This window comes from Oncorhynchus mykiss, chromosome 7, assembly GCF_057628025.1.
Source record: "Oncorhynchus mykiss isolate SJ-2025 chromosome 7, ASM5762802v1, whole genome shotgun sequence".
Classification (NCBI taxonomy): Eukaryota; Metazoa; Chordata; class Actinopteri; order Salmoniformes; family Salmonidae; genus Oncorhynchus; species Oncorhynchus mykiss.
Genome location: NC_143028.1, coordinates 45829168 through 45850163, shown reverse-complemented (window position 1 = coordinate 45850163; position 20996 = coordinate 45829168). Strand labels below are relative to the sequence as shown.

The following is a 20996-nucleotide window of genomic DNA, read 5'->3' as shown; positions in this document are numbered from 1 at the left end:
TAAGGTGTATGTAAACTTCTGACTTCAACTGTAGATATGCAATACATATATTTAACAGGTATTACAGGTTACAGAGATTCTAGAGATAGTGTAGAGAGTTTTGGTATAAACATTGTAGTGTACATTAAACCTGTTGATATCTTGGGTATGTACCTCAGTTCTTCTGCTAAACTTTCCCATTTATTCCTGAGACACAAGTGTGTGCTGAACTCGAACTATATGTGTATGACTGTGTGTTTCTGACTAGTGTCTAATTGTGTGGTATTGTCTCCCTTTCAGATGACATGGAGGCCATCCCTGTCAAGCAGTTCATCAAACATATCTCAGAGCTCTACTCCAACAACCAGCATGGCTTCTCAGAGGACTTTGAGGTAAATAAATGCTCTCTCTGTTGTTTTATAAGCAGTCTGGAGTTATCCAGATGGGTAATAGTTAGTTATCCAGGTGGGTTGGAGTTAGTTAGCCAGGTGGGTTAGTTAGTTAGCCAGGTGGGTTAGAGGTAGAGTTAGCCAGGTGGGTTAGAGGTAGAGTTAGCCAGGTGGGTTAGAGGTAGAGTTAGCCATCTGGGTTAGAGTTAGCCAGGTGACTTGCTATGTTAATGTGTTGTGTTTGTTTTGCTGTGTGACTTAAGGCAGAATGTGTGTCCATAAGTTTGTAGGTGCGTGTGGGCCCGTTTAAGGTTTCCATAGTGCTGCTAATGGTCATGGAGCAGATGATTTGGGAGAGGCCTTTTAGCTCATTTATACGTGTCTCATGACTGGGCCGGCTGAGTGAGTGAGTGAGTGAGAGATCAGGCTGGAAACCTCTGTCTGTCACATTACTCACTAAACCAAAAATTACCTTGTGTTATGCTTGGATCAGAGTCAGAAAGCTGAATGCAGGATCAATAATGCTCTGTGCCTGGGTGATAGCCTTTAGGACAGACACAGTCATGTTTCATTCAGAGCACTATAGCCTACCTCTAAAATCTGAGTCAATGGTCCTACAACTTGATTATTTTGAGGGAGATTTTGATCACATGCTAGCAGCTATTTGTGCTTTTAATAGTCTACCTCTCCTAGTTCTATCACTGTGGTTTTAGAAACCATCTCTGCTGCCCTCTTTCTCCCTTCTTCTTCTCTTCTTCTTCTCTTCTTCTCTTCTTCTTCTCTTCTTCTTCTCTTCTTCTCTTCTTCTTCGCTTCTTCTCTTCTTCTCTTCTTCTTCTCTTCTTCTCTTCTTCTTCTCTTCTTCTTCTCTTCTTCTTCTCTTCGTCTTCTCTTCTTCTTCTTCTTCTTCTTCTTCTTCTTCTTCTTCTTCTTCTTCTTCTTCTTCTTCTTCTTCTTCCCTTACTTTCTCAGCCCTTAGCAAACCACTCAGAATTCCTTAGTGGCCCCCTCCCCAGAAGAAGGTGTGTCTGTTCTGCACTGAGTTTTCTCATGGGGCTAGCAAAACCTCCTCCCCCCACTCCCACCACCATCCCCTTGTTGTCCAGGCCGGTGTGATGGACACTTGGAAAGCTTAAAGGTTTAAGGGGGGGGCCCTCTCCTGGGTGAATGGAGTGCTCCGTGCCCTCCACGGCTCTTTATTTGTCCCCAGGAAGGAGGCAGGAGAAAGGGGGAAGGCAGCGGAGCGAAACCCCTTTGGCTGGAGGGTCTTCGGGCCCTGACAAGTGGCTTTGTCCAGCCGGGCCCCAGGGAGACGTGGATAGGATGAGTAAAGACAGGGGGAGAGACTGGGGAATGGGTTTGGCTGGGCTTGGATAGCTGGGGGGGTGGGGTGGCTGAAATGCACACTGCATACCGATAGAGGTACAGGGAGAGTATAGTAAAACAAATTCAGAAGACGTATCAGCATGTTGGTTACCTGACGTGACTTAGGATTTTGGTGAATATAAATGTGTCCATTTGCATCATGTCTCATAGGACTTGAAAATAACTCTTTGTACCCTTATGCCTTTCACATCATATAGACGGACAGGGTTCTGGGGTTATCTATAACCTTCTTGTCATTCTAATGTCTACATATGTCCAGTGTGGTTGAATTATCCCTGGCGTTGGCTAGAGATCTTCTACTTTGTAGTATCTCATTCTGTAATGCCACCACCCCCATTGGCATACACACTGTAATTGGACCAGTAGGCAGCTGTTTCTGTGTGTGTGTGTGTGTGTGTGTGTGTGTGTGTGTGTGTGTGTGTGTGTGTGTGTGTGTGTGTGTGTGTGTGTGTGTGTGTGTGTGTGTGCGTGTGTGTGTGTGTGTGTGTGTGTGTGTGTGTGTGTGTGTGTGTGTGTGTGTGTGTGTGTGTGTGTGTGTGTGTGTGTGTGTGTGTGTGTGTGTGTGTGTGTGTGCATGCCTGTGTGTAATGTACTGTATGTATACATGCCATCTGGTGGTCACATCAACCAGTGGCTTTCCAGTCAGTATGTACCCCGTCTCACTGTCCTCATTATATATATATTATTCTGCCTTTATGAGGGGTCGGAATTCTTCCACTGTGCCCAGAATAAATGAGTATTCATGTTTGTACCATGCAGAGAGAGATATCTATAAAGCTAAAACAAGGTTGTTGATCTGTAAATAACTGAGGAGCTAACGCCAAACTGAGGGCTTTGGTCGACCATAACCTTACGTACAGAAGGCCAGACAACTGTTGTTGGTTTGTAATAAAACATTTCCATATACTGGTTGCGATGATACTGATGGAGCATAATGCTAATGCATTCTCTGGTTTTCTGATGGGATAGAGACACAGATAATATGAGCATATTTGGCATGCTTTCTGACGTGAGTTTAAAGGACGGTTGATACATTTGCTACACGAAGCTTCTCAGTCAGTGGCTCTATGGTTTTACTGGAATTGGAACGAGAGCAGCTGAGGTTTGGGAAGATCGCGTGATGGTTAGCCGAGTGTGTGACACAACTAAAGGGCAGAGAACATGTCAACTTCTGCTTAAGGAGAGAGAGAGAGAGAGAGAGACATCTGCCCTGTGTCTGTCACTGTGTCCACCACATTCTGACAGCGTAAAATTCCGGAGACGTCACCAGAAATGCCTGCATAACTCACAGCGCCGGCATTTATGTCAAAACCTCTCTTTTCACCGCGTTCCAAAATGTCACCCTCTGTGTGTGTCTCTCTCGCTCCCACAGGAGGTGCAGCGATGCACGGTGGACATGAAGATCACGTCGGAGCACTCCAACCATCCAGACAACAAGCACAAGAACAGATACATCAACATCGTGGCCTGTGAGTAGTGCACGCCACACACCACAATACAGGACCGTGACAGCCAGTCACACCACTGCACTGATGCTTTATGTCACACAGTTACAGCTTGTCAGAGTACAGCTGTCATTGTCTAGACTACTGGTGTCTTCAGAACTGTCAGAATATGTAGTGCTAGGAATGTGACACACACACACACACACAAACTTCTAACTGTCCCTGTCTCTCTCCTCCAGACGACCACAGTCGGGTGAAGCTACGGCCTTTAGCTGGGAAGGACTCCAAACACAGCGACTACATCAATGCCAATTATGTTGATGTGAGTGTGTATCTCTTATGGGCCATCTGGTTTGGTCGTGTAAGTGTGTATTTGTGTGAGAGTTAGTTTGTCCACCGCGTATTGCATGCATGCGTGTACAGTGTGTGTAATCGATTGAAGTTCAAAGCAAGGCAGTATCTTTGAATAGTGTTTGTGTTCTGAATGGCCTCGCACCATGTTTCCCTCTGTATGGTAGGGCTATAACAAGCCCAAGGCCTACATCGCGGCTCAGGGCCCTCTCAAGTCCACCTTCGAGGACTTCTGGAGGATGGTGTGGGAACAGAACACTGGTATCATCGTCATGATCACCAACCTGGTGGAGAAAGGGAGAGTATGTGCACTACAAATCAATAGATCTCTTTCCTCTCAGTACTAAAATAGTAATGACTTTTTAGTAACCATGTAATAACATTTTGGTTTCTTTGTGATTCATTGAAACGAGTGGTCCTAACCCTGTGTGTTGTGTCCCTGCAGAGAAAATGTGACCAGTACTGGCCCACAGAGAACAGCGAGGAGTATGGAAACATTGTGGTCACACTAAAGAGCACCAAAGTGCACGCTTGCTACACGCTACGACGCTTCACTGTGCGCAATGCAAAAGTAAAAAAGGTCAGTGACTGTAGTACAGGTCTCCATACTGTTCTCAGGTGATCCTGCTCTACTAGTCTCAGTGTTCTTGAAAAGTGACTCATGTGATATCTACTTCTCATCATGTGGAAGATACTAATCAATGGGACTTCTCTCTATCACCCTCTTCCTCCCTCCCTCTCGCCCAGGGTCAGAAGGGGAATCCTAAGGGACGTCAGAGTGAGAGGACAGTGGTTCAGTACCACTACACCCAGTGGCCTGACATGGGTGTCCCTGAGTACACGCTGCCCGTGCTCACCTTTGTCAGGAGGTCCTCTGCCTCCCAAACCCCAGAGATGGGCCCTATGCTGGTCCACTGCAGGTACTGTGCTGGTCAGGGATTCTTATGGGAAAACAGTATTTAAGAGGAGAAGACTTAATAAGTGTTAGTGAGAAAAATACAAATCTTTTAAACTGCTGTCTAAAATATTAATCAAGCATGAGAGAGAGGAAGAACAAAAAAGGAAAATAAAGGTCATGAGAAATAATGAGCCCAAAAACGTAAGTGGCAATATAAGACAGTTGAATGATTTACTGAAGTTTAGTTTGTTATTTATTTTCACCTCTGAAAACATCTGTTGTGGTGCTAAAGCTCGGTACATAAGTGTTTCAGACAATAAATCCGTATGATTTGGCACGGCTGAGATTAAAAAGCCCTTCACGTGCAGTTATGTGAGTGACGTGGCATAGAGCCATGCTATAATATGTACTGCAGTCTGAAATATACACTATCATTTCCACTTCAGCTACTCTGCACTTCCTTTGTTACCTGAGAGCCAGGGATCCCATCCGTGGTTAGCTAAGTCTGTGTTTAAGGCAGTAATGTGGTGTGCAGGCAGGGAAATGGACTGTAATTGTCCAGTGAAAGTTCCCTCCTCTGAAATGAGAGTAATGGTCTCTAACGTCATACTGTCCTGCGCTGTTAGATAATGGCCCTTCACAGGCCGAGCCCACTGTGTCTACACACTCAACTGTACAGCTCTGCCAGGCACACACACACACACACACACACACACACACACACACACACAAAGGTCCTCATTACTGTGCCTGTGACCTGGGTGGACCCTGTCTCTCACTGTCAGTGCTGGCGACTGGCTTCTCTCCTGCTGAACATGGACTCTATTTATGATTAAAGCCGTCTGCTTCCTCTCCTCTCATTAACTCACACTATAGTGTATGCACAGGACCCTGACATGAAGAGAGGGAGGTCAACCTAGGAGGTAGAGATAGGCCTGTTAGGGATCAGACTGTTCAGGCCTGTCTTATAGGAGTTTGTACTGTATGACATCTCCAATAGTTTTTTTTATTTATAAAAAAAATGAAAAAAGGATTTAATTAGGCAAGTAGTTCTTATTTACAATGATGGCCTACTCTGGCCAAACCTGGACGATGCTGGGCCAATTGTGCGCCACCTTATGGGACTTCCAATCACGGCCGGATGTGATACAGCCTGAATTCGAACCAGGGACCGTAGTGACGCCTCTTGCACTGAGATGCAGTGCCTTAGACCACTGCGCCACTCGGGAGCAGCTCTACCCAGCTCCTGACCTTGACTGTCACTGTGTCTGATGGTTTATAACCATGAACCTCATTCATCAGCAACTGGTTTAGATCTGGAGAACCAGCTGACTAGACACTGGCCAGCCAATGACATGAATCGATCAATTAAGAACCAGCTAGAAGAGAACATTGCTGTAGTAGACATGGACTGGTATTGAAGACAGCTGAGTTATTAATTGGTCTGCTGCTGTCATTTACATTTTTGTCCATGTTCCTGAAGGGCTCTATTCCAATGTGTGTGTTCCTATGTGTGTGCAGTGCGGGTGTTGGCCGGACGGGGACCTACATCGTCATAGACAGCATGCTGCAGCAGATCAAGGACAAAAGCACAGTCAATGTCCTGGGCTTCCTCAAACACATCCGGACCCAGCGCAACTACCTGGTACAAACAGAGGTGGGTCCAGTGTGTGTGTGTGTGTGTGTGTGTGTGTGTGTGTGTGTGTGTTAACACCCTTCTATACTCACTATGTGACATTCTGTTCACTTCAGCATCTGTTTGAAAGCAAATTATGTCTTTCTTATCTGTCTTATGCAGCTGTGTTTTAATCTGTCCATCTCCAGGCATGCATCACATAGCCACTGTTGTCCAGGACCAAAGGACCATAGCCATTGTCATAATTTCTTTACAGAGAGATGTACTGGCACTGTCTGCATGTCTGACTTGGTGTTGCTTCTCTCCATCTTGCTTGGCCTATAGGAGCAGTATATCTTCATTCATGATGTGTTGATTGAGGCCATCATGGGGAAGGAGACAGAGGTGTTGTCCAGCCAGCTGCACAGCTATGTCAACAGTATCCTTACACCTGGGGTGGGCGGCAAGACTCGGCTGGAGAAACAGTTTAAGGTCTGATCAGCTCCTTCTCAGTCTTACTGAACCCTAGATCTCGTTCTCTCTCTGCCTATCATGCTCCTTCTCTCTCAAACAGGTTTTCTCTGAATCTATCTTTTTCTGCCTGCATATATCTCGCTCTCTGTCTCTCTTTCTCTCTCTGTACCCCTCTCTCTCTCTCCGTACCTCTCGTTTTCTATCGTACTCTCTGTCTCCCTCTATTCTCTCTCTGTACCCCCCTCTCTCTCTCCGTACCTCTTGTTTTCTATCGTACTCTCTGTCTCCCTCTATTCTCTCACTTCCCTCTCCATCATTCCCTTGTTTTCCCAGTGCAGGGATCTCAGGGTGTCATGTCTGTCTCCTTAAAGATGTCTCTCAGCATCACAAAGTCTTGATTGATCTCTGTCTGGGCCCACTGCTGGAGACGTAAATGTAATTAGAATGGAAATACATTTAGGGGAAGAGTACTTCTCTTCCCCGGGTGCCCTCTTTGACTAATGCTACTCACTGCACTTGTTGCCAGGGCAATGTGAGGGGGGGGTCCAGGTTGTCGCCTGGTTTGACGACAGGCTCAGATCGTAATTGGCTCTCATTATTCTCCTCCATGGTGTGATTTGATTGGGCCCAGGGTCAGGCGAGATTGAGCGTGCTCTTGCACAACAATGGCAGCCATTGTGATATTACTGCAATTAGCCTCAAGGCTGGATTTGAAGTTAATCATTTTTTGGAGAAAATATTTATTTGTTTTTTAGATGCCAAAAATGTCAAGTCCTATGTTAATTTCTGCTCTCCAAAGAATTAGCAGTGTTTGTAATTGCGTCATTTGGCAGGAGTGTTAAGATGAAAACACATTTTTTTCCTTCAGCTGAATTTGATCTGAGTAAATATTTACTAGAATGTTTAGCATTGAAGAAAATTTTAATTGGAATTTCAGTGTACTTGAATTGACTGGAGTTGACCCCAACCCTGACTGTATCATTGTTATCTAACCCCCCCCCCCTTTCATCAATCTCTCTATCCCTCTTTCTTGCCCTCTCACCTCCTCTCTTGTTTGCAGTTGGTGACTCAGTGTAACGCCAGGTTTGTGGAGTGCTTCAGTGCTCAGAAGGAGTGTAACAAAGAGAAGAACCGCAACTCTTCGGTGGTACCCTGTAAGTCAAATACTCAACTTGTTTGACTATACGATCCATGCACCACCTGACGGCCATATTCACCTATTGCACTGGCTCCAGGCTAGACTGCTGCTTTCCAGTATCCTGTTTCTGATTACCCTAGTCTCTATTCATGGTCAGGAAGTCATTCATCTACAGTAATTAGTCACATAACTGGTTGTGTATGGTCCGTGCTCGTACTATAGTTATTTTAAGTGAGTATGCTGTGGCTGCTTTTCATAGAAATCACTCACTCGCTTTGTAAACCAATAAGAACATGATTGCTGCATAGCTCTATGATCACTGTGCCCTGATTGGTTCTCTCTGTGTCTCTATGGCAGCGGAGCGAGCGAGGGTGGGGTTGGCACCTTTGCCCGGTATGAAAGGCACAGATTACATTAACGCATCTTACATAATGGTGAGTACCACCTCCTGTTCCTCCACTGTCAATCATTCACTGTCCCTCAGGCACACTCCTGGCTGGATCAACTGAACAAGGAATATAAATATTTTTATATAAAATCCATTTGTCTCATAGACATTGATTGCTGTCAACTGAGAGGAATGGACTTGTTGTCTTTTGTTGACTTTTTTGAATACTAAATGTAGACTGCTAGCTGTAAGGTGTTTTAAGCCTTGGTAGGCTGCTGCTGTGGCAGGTTTCGCCTGAGGCACACTGGCTTGTTTTCCTCTTAACCACAACACAACCCTTGCTTGAACCCTTGACCTCTGTTGTGACACCACAGGGCTACTACAGGAGCAATGAGTTCATCATTACCCAGCATCCTCTGCCCCACACCACTAAAGACTTCTGGCGGATGATCTGGGACCACAACGCACAGATCATTGTCATGCTGCCGGACAACCAGGGGCTGGTGGGTCTCACACACACGTACGCACACGCACGCACGCACACACACACAAACACACGCACACAGACTAAAGGTAAAACAGTTCAGATATCAGCCTAATCTTTGGTCTATTAAAAAGCATTGTCTTTTCCAGCCTTGGCCCAGTGTTCACACAGTAAGTCACTCATTTTGGGATGAGAAGCATTGAGATGAGGACTGGAAGTGACAGCAGCTGTATCAGTCACTCCAGTCAGCCATATGTCTCTCTAATAAACTCTCTGTGATTTCACACACTGATTGGGGGCACCTCTGCACTCATATTCCCGCCCCTTTAACAGTTTGTTTCGTTTTGGACTTAATGCTTTGCTCAGAATAAACTCTCAGTGATTCTACTTAACTGAAATGTCTCACTCAACACATCCGTGTTTTTCTATTTTTGTCTCAACCCCACTTTCCCTCTCCTCCCTTTTCCTTTTCATACTAATCCCCCCTTTTGATTTGGCTGTGTGTCTTTAGGCGGAGGATGAGTTTGTGTACTGGCCGAGTCGAGAGGAGGCCATGAACTGTGAAGCCTTCACTGTCACACTTATCAGCAAAGACAGACTATGCCTTTCTAACGAGGAGCAGATCATCATCCACGACTTCATCCTGGAGGCCACACAGGTACGGTGTGGTGTGTGGGTGTGTGGGTGTTTATGGACCTACCTCTGTGTGTATGACTGTCTTTTCCTCCATGAGTGTGTGTGTGTGTGTGTGGGTGGGGGCGTCTTTGTATGTACACCTACATACACTAACCTATCCCTTCCTCTCTTTCTGTTGCTCTCCCCAGGATGACTATGTGTTGGAGGTGCGTCACTTCCAGTGCCCTAAGTGGCCCAACCCTGACGCTCCCATCAGCAGCACCTTTGAGCTCATCAATGTCATCAAGGAGGAGGCTATGACCAGAGACGGACCCACCATAGTACACGACGAGTGAGTGTGTCACATCCTATTCCTAATGACAGAGAGAACACTCATCTCTGCTTTTAAGCGAACTGAATACTGTATACTGTAAACTGTTTCAACAGAACATTTTGTTATTCCCACACACACCCACCCACACTTTCACATCTACAGCATACCTGGTAAGCATAGCCATTGAATGACTTCTAATGAGTCCCACCCCCAGGTACACTGATACGCCATCCAATTAGAAATAATGAACGTCGCTTAATATTGACAGACATGAGCGGCGACGAACAACACTCCCAACGACGAGACATGCAGCTTTAGTCATGTTTATTCATTAGGATAATGAAGATTGCTTGTCTCATCCCAGAGAAAAAAGGGACTAATTGAGTATTTCAGTTCTGTAACGTTACTATGGTACCCCCCCCCCCCCTAAGAGGTTTTGGATAGACGGCTGTAGTAATTATCTGCATATTCATTAGCTGGTTAGACATGGTTGTTAGGCTGTGTATCTCCAGTGCACTTGACAAAGCTGTTAATAAAAGCAGCAACCTTTTCATTGTGAGCGTCCCTCTTTCTCTAAGGGGCTGAACTCCTCTTGCCGTCTCACATGGAATAAATTTGCTGCAGTGTTCCTTAAGTCTCCAGTCTGACGTTCAGTTCCTCTCTGGGCCCTATGCTTCTATGTGAACGTGTGTCTCTGTCCTGTTTAAAGGCGTATCAAGTTAACCCTGTGTGTTCCTCTCCTGTCCCCCAGGTTCGGAGCAGTGTCAGCGGGCATGCTTTGTGCCCTCACCACCCTGTCCCAGCAGCTGGAGAGTGAGAGTGCCGTGGGCGTCTATCAGGTGGCCAAAATGATCAACCTCATGAGGCCTGGAGTATTCACAGATATAGTAAGTAGACTAGTTGCATGGTTATGAAATGGAAGCGATTAAATGCACTAAATTACCAAAAGTATGTGGACACCTGCTTGTCGAACATCGCATTCCAAAATCAATGGCATTAATATGGAGTTGGTCTCCACTTTCCTGCTATAACAGCCTCCACTCTTCTGGGAAAGCATTGCTGCAGGGACTTGCTTCCATTCATCCACAAGAGCATTAGTGAGGTAGGGCACTGATTTTGGACGATTAGGTCTGGCTCATGAATTGGCGAACCAATTCATCCCAAAGGTATTCGATGGGGTTTAGGTCCTGACAAACTATTTCTGTATGGACCTTGCTTTGTGCACGGGGGCATTGTCATGCTGAAACAGGAAAGGGCCTTCCCCAAACTGTTACCACAAAGTTGGAAGCACAGAATCGTCTAGAATGTCATTGTATGCTGTAGCGTTAAGATTTCCCTTCACTGGAACTAAGGGACCTAGCCCGAATCATGAAAAACAGCCCCAGACCATTATTCCGCCTCCACCAAACATTTTTATTTTACCAGGCAAGTCAGTTAAGAACAAATTCGTATTTACAGTAACGGCCTACCCCAGCCAAACCCTCCCCTAACCAGGAGGACGCAGGGCAAATTGTGCACTGCCCTATGGGACTCCCGAACATGGCCAGTTGTGATACAGCCCGGGATCGAACCAGGGTCTATAGTGACACCTCTAGCACTGAGATGACACTATTGGCATTATGCATTCGGGCAGTTAGCATCCACCAAACCCAGATTCGTCCTTTGCACTGCCAGATGGTGAAGCGTGATTCCTCACTCCAAATAATGCGTTTCCACTGCTCCAGAGTCCAATGGCGGCGAGCTTTACACCACTCCAGCCGACACTTGGCATTGAGCATGGTGATCTTAGGCTTGTGTGCGGCTTCTCGGCTATGGAACCCAATTCATGAAGCTCCTGATGAACAGTTATTGTGCTGACATCCACATACTTTTGTATATATAGTGTAGATGCAAATTGGCTACATGATTGCCTTTTTGGAGTTTGCACCCTTCCTTACAGCATTTCCCTTTCCCTCCACAGGATGAGTACCAGTACCTTTATAAAGCTATGCTCAGTCTGATCAGCACCAAGGAGAATGGCTCTGGCTTATGGTCGCTGGACAGAAATGGTACCATGGCCATGTCGGATGAGTCAGACCAGGCAGAGAGCATGGAATCCCTCGTCTGAAGGACCCCACCCACCAGGCCTGAGTGGCCCCAGGCCGTCGCAGAGAGAGAGGCACTTACTTTGTAAAACTGACTATAAGACAATACTTTGAGGCCTTTTTTTGCCAGACTCTTGGTTAAATGAATAACCTGATTACTTTTTTACACTGATAAAAAGTTTTTGATATTTATTTTTTGCCATTTTACGTCTTAATGTTATCCTACTGAACGTTTGCAGCTGCATTTTTGAGTTCACAACAACGAAACACACTTCTGTCTTTCTTGTTTGCACTATAATGTCAGTGTTACTGCCTATACTAAGCTGATGGACTCTGTTCTACTACACTTAAGCTCTGATTTCAACATCCCATGGCAAAACCCTCATTGCTCCGTTTGCTCCCTACTGGCTCATATAAGGAAGAGGAGTGAGAGTGACATAACTTCCTGTTCATATCAATAACCCTTTCAACCTGGTTTCACTACAGTAGGCCTCTTCTCCTCTCCCCACCTCTCTTCTTCTCTCCTCTGCTCAACCATATGGCTCATATGTCACTCATTTGCTGCCAGACTCAACAGTCTGGTTTCAATCACACCTACAGCCAATAGGGTCATTGGTTCTGTTTGTTTGTTCTTCTTTTATTCGTATCACCTTATCTTCATTATGCATCTTATTAGCAATTCAAACCCATATTTGAATACTGAAGGTGATATTATAACAGCTACTGTGAACCTGTATTGTTTTTTTGTATGATTCATATTATGCTTTTGAATATATATATATAGATATATGTACACATATATGAATATCCTTATCATTATAACTTGTGATTTTGTAGATGTCCGATGTCATGACCTGCCTCTGAGTCCCACTTGATCCAACAGTTTACCACTCTTAGTCAATGCCAGTGTTGATTTTCTGCACACTTACGCCCCCTTCTGGCTCAGTTGTTTTTTTGCTTCTTGCTGCTAATAGTCAACGCAGAGTCATCAAAGTTAGTTAAATTAAGAAATGATGATGCCCTTGTGTGAGTGGAAACTTCTTTGAGAAAATGGATACTCGTGATACAGCCGTTTGCCATTCTCTGCGTCCTGCCTGTTGAATTGATTATTTGGGTGAAGGTATGTTTATAATCCCCCCAGTCCATCCTGAAGCAGGTATGCTCCCACGTCACACGGCCTTGTGTACATAGTTTCTAATCCTCACCGTTGCTTGACTCTGCTTGTGTGTGGTATGATTGTATGCTATGACCGTCGTATGGTTTTGCTCCAGATTCAGTCAGGTGGGAACTTAGTGGCCTAAGCAAGGACAGTTTTACTGTGGTTCAAGGACAGTTTTACTGGAGTCCTAGAGTGATTCACATGAACTCATTGACCCTGTTTTAGTTGTACTCCCAGCACCACCCCTTCATTTCCTGGCAGAATCACTTTAAAAAAGAAAATACCTCCCTTAGTTATCTGAAGGAAAGAGAGACCACCTGTGATTTGCATTTGAAAGAAAATGTGAATGAATTAAACAGCACAATGACCATGCTATTAGAATATTTTGTGTTTGATTATCACAACAAAACATAGAGGATACCTATGATTTGTAACTTTTACCAAAGACTTACTACTAATTTCCGTCAAGAGAAATAATAGAGAGAGGGAGAGCTTATTTCATTTGTGTCTGATTTCCTTTGTCAGTAATGTGTGGGCTGTTGACTGAGTGAGTGAGGATGTGTGCGTTTTCTTCTGCTTCATTTGGCATCTTTTAGTTTACATGCTGGACTTTCTGCATAAACTCGTCATAACTTGTGTTCGTTCATAAATTCCCTTTGCTACAAGGGGAGATCATTGCAATTTTATTATATCTCAGTTCTGACTCAATTAGTGGAATAATAAAGTAGAGAGATGCATTAATTCCTTCTTTTGGTGTACCCGTCATCTTTCATCTCCTTCCGAGGAGGGCTATTGAATTAAGTCATAACTCCAACATTTGGGGTAAACAGCTGACTTTTGTCCCTTTGTCACTGAAGGCATTTTGCATTGTTAAAGCACTAGCTGTTTTTCATTCATTCAGTTTTGCTTGTTCCATCACTGAGCTTAGTGTCCACTGTCTGGTGTGTTAATGTGTTGCAAAACACAAACACTAGTGGATCATGAAAACAATGTACATATTTTGTTGCTTCTATTACCAACCATTTTCTGGAAACTTTGTATCTATGGTATATAATCATAGAATTTTATATTTTCATATAAAGCTATTTTTCTTTCTCTCAGTTCAACTCCTTCATTGCATTGCTTTTGTGGTGAAACGTGGAAACCAAGTCTTCGTGCATTGAGTTAGTGGCCGTCATCACATTGCAATACAATTCCACGCCTCCCATTAACTTTTAAGGCAGTGATTGTGATATTATTGTTATTACTTTTTTTTGTTTTCATGTTCATGTTTCTGTTGTCAGAGTGTGCAATAGAATAGATCTAGTAAGTCACTGAATAATTTCATCCCATTGACCATTTTGAACAGGGGGGGGGGGGGGGGGGGGGGGGGGCGGCGTTGCTTCCTCTTTTGTAACCTGAAATAAGAAAAGAAAAAAGTGGGAAAAAAAACGTTTTTTTTGTTGATAGCTATTACAAAGCATTCTATTCTAGTGTTATTTAATATGTACATTGTATTGCTATACTTAAAATAAAATATGGGTTTTGATGTACTTTGTTGAAATCCTTGTGTGGTCCATGTTTGCCTTTGTCTACTGGATTTAGCCATTTGCATCATATATTGGGAATCAAGCATTATCATTCCACTATCCTTGTATCACATAATTAGATACAAGGTTTCCATCTAGTGGTAAAGTAGTGAAGACTTTTCCCAGAACAGCCAAGTAGTTTTCGATAAGCCTACACATCCTGATCTCAAGAGCTTACATTCTGTTCACAAGACCTGGCTAAACAGTGAGAGTATGCGTGAGTACTGTAATTATGAAAGCATACATTATTGTAAAGCACAGTAATTATGATGATATTTGATTAGCCTTAAATGACATAATAGAACGTGTAATTGGTCATCAAAGCAATAATTACAGGGGTAGGGAGGTAACTGGATTGCTGTCAGATTTACAAAGCAGACAAACAACACTGTTAAAGATTGTTTGGATTTTGTGGTCCATGCTCCCGCATTGATCATTTTAATGAGGTAATGCCACGTTTATTTTAAATGTCATAAACAACTTTTACTAGCTAAATATCCACAACAAAAACATAGCTAGCTCTGAATTAGCTCTACGTGAATGACTAGAGAATGTTGCATTTTCAGATTGGAAGCCTCGCTAGCTAGCTATAACCACAAGGAAGTCATCCATGCCATCCGTGTCGGTCTAGGGAAAAGAGCTGTGCTGCTTCAGCAGATGGAGAGTCGATATGAGCAACTGAAAAGTACGAGGAGGCAGCAGGTGAAGCTGCACATGAGAGAAATGCCCAACCCCTCCAGGTATGGAACAGGTTAATATACCAGATGCCTCTCAGAAATGTTGCTGGTTGTCTCCACTTGAATACACGCTTGAAAGGCATACTTCTATCTCCTACCACAAGACTCTCAGAACAAGACAACTCTCATACCAGGACATCCTCACTTTGGAGGTAAGGGGATCTCTAATAAATAACAACCAATTAAAATTACATTCTCAATCTGCAGACTCCCCTGCCCTCCCTAATTGTCAATGGGAGCCAGTAGTGGTGTGTAAAATCCCTGGGGAAGCCAAGCCAGGAAAAAAAGCCATATTGTGATAATTGCTTTGTTTGCTCTATAACCTGTTAGTTCATATGCCTTGACACCGTGATATACTGTACAGGCAGAAGGCCGAGACCATAAAATATCACAGTGGCAGAATAAATTCAACCACACCATTGTTTCATCACAAAACCGGAGAGCAACAGCTGTCCGGTGAAGTCCACAAACCATTTTGCATGTAACAAACAGTTACATGACCTACAGCATGGTCAAGCACGACGTATGTTTGCTGTTGTTGAATGCTGTTGAACAACTAAACCTGAACTAAAGACCTAATTTTAAAAGCGAACAGTGTTTTTATATACTTTTATTTTTTGTTTAGAATCCTGCGGCTCTGTTGTGGTAAATTGCTGTGAGCGCTGTTATATGTCCCAGAATCCTGCCAGATGCCGTATAGGGGGAGAGACGTGAAAGCCCAGCTAGCCTAGCTGGCTCGGCAGTCTCAAATGGAGTTGGAGGTTCCAGACTTTGAAACGTTGCAGGAAGCTCTGGGCTGGGAACCGTCACCAGAAGCTCTGGGCTGGGAACCGTCGCTGGTAGTTCTGAACTGGGGAGGCGCACTCTAGGCCTGTTGCGTGGAGTTGGCACAGGACGTACTGGGCTGTGGAGGCGCACTGGAGACCTGGTGCGTATAGCCGGCATCAATTGCATCGGAACTTTAACACACTTCGCACAGTGAGTACGAGGAGTTGGCACATTACGTACTGGGCTGAGAAGGCGTACTGGAGACTTGGTGCGTAGAGCTGACACAGATGGTGCCGGGCTGAGAAGGCATACTGGAGACTTGGTGCGTAGAGCTGACACAGATGGTGCCGGGCTGAGAAGGCATACTGGAGACTTGGTGCGTAGAGCTGACACAGATGGTGCCGGGCTGAGAAGGCATACTGGAGACTTGGTGCGTAGAGCTGGCACAGATGGTGCCGGGCTGAGAAGGCGTACTGGAGACTTGGTGCGTAGAGCTGGCACAGATGGTGCCGGGCTGAGAAGGCGTACTGGAGACTTGGTGCGTAGAGCTGACACAGATGGTGCCGGGCTGAGAAGGCGTACTGGAGACTTGGTGCGTAGAGCTGACACAGATGGTGCCGGGCTGAGAAGGCGTACTGGAGACTTGGTGCATAGAGCTGACACAGATGGTGCCGGGCTGAGAAGGCGTACTGGAGACTTGGTGCATAGAGCTGACACAGATGGTGCCGGGCTGAGAAGGCGTACTGTAGACTTGGTGCGTAGAGCTGGCACAGATGGTGCCGGGCTGAGAAGGCGTACTGGAGACTTGGTGCGTAGAGCTGGCACAGATGGTGCCGGGCTGAGAAGGCATACTGGAGACTTGGTGCATAGAGCTGACACAGATGGTGCCGGGCTGAGAAGGCGTACTGGAGACTTGGTGCGTAGAGCTGGCACAGATGGTGCCGGGCTGAGAAGTCGTACTGGAGACTTGGTGCATAGAGCTGGCACAGATGGTGCCGGGCTGAGAAGGCGTACTGGAGACTTGGTGCGTAGAGCTGGCACAGATGGTGCCGGGCTGAGAAGGCGTACTGGAGACTTGGTGCGTAGAGCTGGCACAGATGGTGCCGGGCTGAGAAGGCGTACTGGAGACTTGGTGCGTAGAGCTGGCACAGATGGTGCCGGGCTGAGAAGGCGTACTGGAGACCTGGTGCGTAGAGCTGACAAAGATGGTGCCTGGCTGAGAAGGCGTACTGGAGACTTGGTGCGTAGAGCTGGCACAGATGGTGCCGGGCTGAGAAGGCGTACTGGAGACTTGGTGCGTAGAGCTGGCACAGATGGTGTCGGGCTGAGAAGTCGCTTTTCAACGCGCCTGCGCTGCAGCATACTCCTTTCCACAACCTCTCTCTGGTATCTCTCATTACCTTCTTCTATCGACTCCCACACAGGCTCTGGCTCACTCCCCGGTTCCGCCGACCACCCCATGGGGGCTTTCTCTGTGGCCGCGAACCCCGGCATCGTCGCTGTCCTCCCTTCTCTCCTTGCGTCTCCCGCCAAGGAAGGCGATCCTGTCCGGCTAGGATTTCCTCCCAAGTGCAGGATCCCTTCCCATCCAGAATCTCCTCCCAAGTCCATGTTACCCTCTGGGATATTCTGTCACAATCGTTGGAAGCATACTCGGACCAACGTGCAGCGTGATCTGGGTTCCACATCTTTAATTAGAAATAAGTGAACCAATAAAGACTAAACGAAACGTGAAGACAATGGAGGGCTAACGTGCAACTACACATAAAAAATATCCCACAAACACAGGTGGAAAAAAGCTACCTAAATGTGATCCCCAATTAAAGACAACGATTACCAGCTGCCTCTAATTGGGAATCATACAAATTCACCAACATAGAAAACAAAACTAGAACCCCACATAGAAATAATACACTAAACTAACCCCCCAGTCATGCCCTGACCTACTCCACCATAGAAAATAAGAACTCTCTATGGTCAGGACGTGACAACAAACAGCACAGGAATTAAATCATCAACATCTATTGATCTTTACTAATGCTGCAGATATTTGCTTTAAAGCAGTATCCAAATCCATAGGATGTAGTGATCACAATATAATAGCCATATCTAGGAAAGCCAAAGTTCCAATGGCTGGGCATAATATAGTGTATAAGAGGTCATACAACAAGTTTTGTAGTGATTCATATGTTGATGATGTAAAGACTATTTGCTGGTCTGTGGTGTGTACTGAGGAGCAACCAGACGCTGCACTTGATGCATTTATGAAACTACTTATTCCAGTAACTAATAAGCACGCACCCATTAAGAAAATGACTGTAAAAACTGTTAAATCCCCTTGGATTGATGAGGAATTGAAAAATGGTATGGTTAAGCGGGATGAGGCAAAGGGTATGGCAATTATGTTTGTCAGCCCAACTGATTGGCAAATGTACTGCAAATTAAGAAATCTTGTGACTAAACTAAATTTAAATTTAAATTAAAATAAACTACACTATGAAACAAAGATAAATCATATAAAGAATGATAGTAAAAAGCTTTAGGGCAGCTTAAATGAAATTTTGGGAAAAAAAGCCAACTCGGCTCCTTCATTCATTGAATCACAAAGCCCACTGATATTGCCTACTACTTTAATGACTTTTTCATTGGCAAGATAAAAAAAAACTTAGGGATGACATGCCAGCAACAAACGCTGATACTGCACATCCAAGTATATCGGACCAAATTATGAAAGACAAGTGCTGTACTTATGAATTCTGTAAAGTCAGTGTGGAAGAGGTGAATTTTTGTTTTTTTTGTCCATCAACAATGACAACTATCTAGATGGAAAATTACTGAGGATAATAGCAGATGATATTGCCACTCCTATTTGCCACATCTTCAATTTAAGCCTACTAGAGAGCGTGTGCCCTCAAGCCTGGATTGAAGCTAAAGTCATTCCGCTATCCAAGAATAGTAAAGCCCCCTTTACTGGCTCAAATAGCCGACCAATCAGCCTGTTACAAACCCTTAGTAAACTTCTGGAAAAAATTGTGTTTGACCATATACAATGCTATTTCACAGTAAACAAATTGACAACAGAATTTCAGCTTATAGGGAAGGACACTCCACAAGCACAGCACTTACACAAATGACTAATGATTGGCTGTGAGAAATTGATGATAAAATTATTGTGGGGGTTGTCTTGTTAGACTTCAGTGCAGCTTTTGACATTATTGATCATAGTCTGCTGCTGGAAAAACGTATGTGTTCTGGCTTTACACCCCCTGCTTTAATATGGATAAAGAATTACTTGTCTAACAGAACACAGAGGGTGTTCTTTAATGGAAGCCTCTCAAATATGATCCAGTTAGAATCAGGAATTCCCCAGGGCAGCTGTTTAGGCCCCTTGCTTTTTTCTAATTTTACTTACGACATGCATTGTATTTGGAACAAAACACTCACTAAACCCTAAACCTCAACTAAATCTTGTAATAAATCATGTGGAAATTGAGCAAGTTGAGATGACTAAACTGCTTGGAGCAACCCTAAATTGGAAACTGCCATGGTCAAAACATATTGATGCAGTAGTAGCTCAGATGGAGAGAAGTCTGTCTATAATAAAGTGATGGTCTGCCTTCTTAACCACACTATCAACAAGGCCCTAGTTTTGTCGCACCTTGACTATGGTTCAGTTGTGTGGTCAGGTGCCACAAAAAAGGACTTAAGAAAAATTGCAATTGGCTCAGAACAGGGCAGCACAGCTAGCCCTTGGATGTACACAGAGAGCTAATATTAATATTATGCATGTCAATCTCTCCTCGCTGAAAATGGAGGAGAGATTGACTTCATCACTACTTTTATTTATGAGAGCTGTCTGTCTAAACTACTGGCACACAGCTCGGACACCCATGCATACCCCACAAGACATGCCACAAGAGGTCTCTTCACAGTCCCCAAATTCAGAACAGACTATGGGAGGCTCACAGTACTACATAGAGCCATGACTGTATGGAACTCTATTCCACATCAAGTAACTGACGCAAGCAGTAAAATTAGATTTAAAAAACAGATAAAAAACACCTTATGGAACAGCGGGGACTGTGAAGCCACACAAACATTGGCACAGACACATGCACACACACACACACACGATAACATTTGCACTATACATACACATGGATTTAGTGCTGTAGATATGTGGTAATGGTGGAGTGGCCTGAAGGCACAAAGTGTGATGTGAAATCTGTGAATGTATGTAATGTTTTTAAAATTGTATAAACTGCCTTATTTTGCTTTGGCAGCAGCTAATGGGGATCCATAATAAATACAAATACAAATGAAGCAGGTACGGGGAGTCAAACATTAAATATAGAACGGTCATGGAACGAGACAGGAACACCGTCAGCAAACAAGAAAACAAAGACAAAAAACAATCAATACAGCAGTGGGGAACAGAGCTGGGGAACTGACAAATATAGGGGAGGAAATAAACAGGTGATGAGTGAGTCCAGGTGAGTCCAATAACGCTGATGACGAGGGAAGGTAGGTGTGCGTAATGGATGGAAGGAGTGCATGATGCAGGGCAGCCTGGCGCCCTCAAGCGGTAGAAGGGGAGCGGGAGAAGACATGACACTAAACAACCATTGATTTAGAACCACGGAGAGTTACCGCAAGTCAAAAAGAAAACCGGAGCTGTCTCCACTATTCCAGCACCATTTCAACTTCAACATTTCAATATCATCGAATCACCTCTGCTTAGTTAAGTAGTCGGCTTTCTATTCCGCAACAAAGCCTCCTTCACTCACGCCGCCAAACTTACCCTAGTAAAACTGACTATCCTACCGATCCTCGACTTCGGCGATGTCATCTACAAAATTGCTTCCAACACTCTACTCAGCAAACTGGATGCAGTTTATCACAGTGCCATCCGTTTTGTCACTAAAGCACCTTATACCACCCACCACTGCGACTTGTATGCTCTAGTCGGCTGGCCCTCGCTACATATTCGTCGCCAGACCCACTGGCTCCAGGTCATCTACAAGTCCATGCTAGGTAAAGCTCCGCCTTATCTCAGTTCACTGGTTACGATGGCAACACCCATCCGTAGCACGCGCTCCAGCAGGTGTATCTCACTGATCATCCCTAAAGCCAACACCTCATTTGGCCGCCTTTCGTTCCAGTTCTCTGCTGCCTGTGATTGGAA

At 44.8% G+C, this 20996-nt stretch overlaps 1 protein-coding gene across 5 annotated transcripts in view; it reads left to right on the top strand.

The window, feature by feature from the left end:
* ptprga (protein tyrosine phosphatase receptor type Ga) overlaps positions 1–14270 on the top strand; it is a 327026-nt gene extending 312756 nt beyond the window's left edge. For all 5 annotated transcript variants that reach the window (XM_090241146.1, XM_090241144.1, XM_090241145.1 and 2 more), the window contains 15 exons: positions 280–371; positions 3126–3222; positions 3438–3520; positions 3717–3851; positions 3995–4129; positions 4297–4469; positions 5969–6104; positions 6408–6554; positions 7597–7690; positions 8032–8108; positions 8437–8565; positions 9058–9204; positions 9371–9513; positions 10247–10382; positions 11456–14270. In XM_090241146.1, the coding sequence (XP_090097272.1) occupies positions 280–371; positions 3126–3222; positions 3438–3520; positions 3717–3851; positions 3995–4129; positions 4297–4469; positions 5969–6104; positions 6408–6554; positions 7597–7690; positions 8032–8108; positions 8437–8565; positions 9058–9204; positions 9371–9513; positions 10247–10382; positions 11456–11602 (1871 nt within the window). In that variant the 3' untranslated portion in view covers positions 11603–14270. The remainder of the gene's footprint in view (positions 1–279; positions 372–3125; positions 3223–3437; positions 3521–3716; positions 3852–3994; positions 4130–4296; positions 4470–5968; positions 6105–6407; positions 6555–7596; positions 7691–8031; positions 8109–8436; positions 8566–9057; positions 9205–9370; positions 9514–10246; positions 10383–11455) is intronic.
* Positions 14271–20996: the final 6726 nt, after the last annotated feature.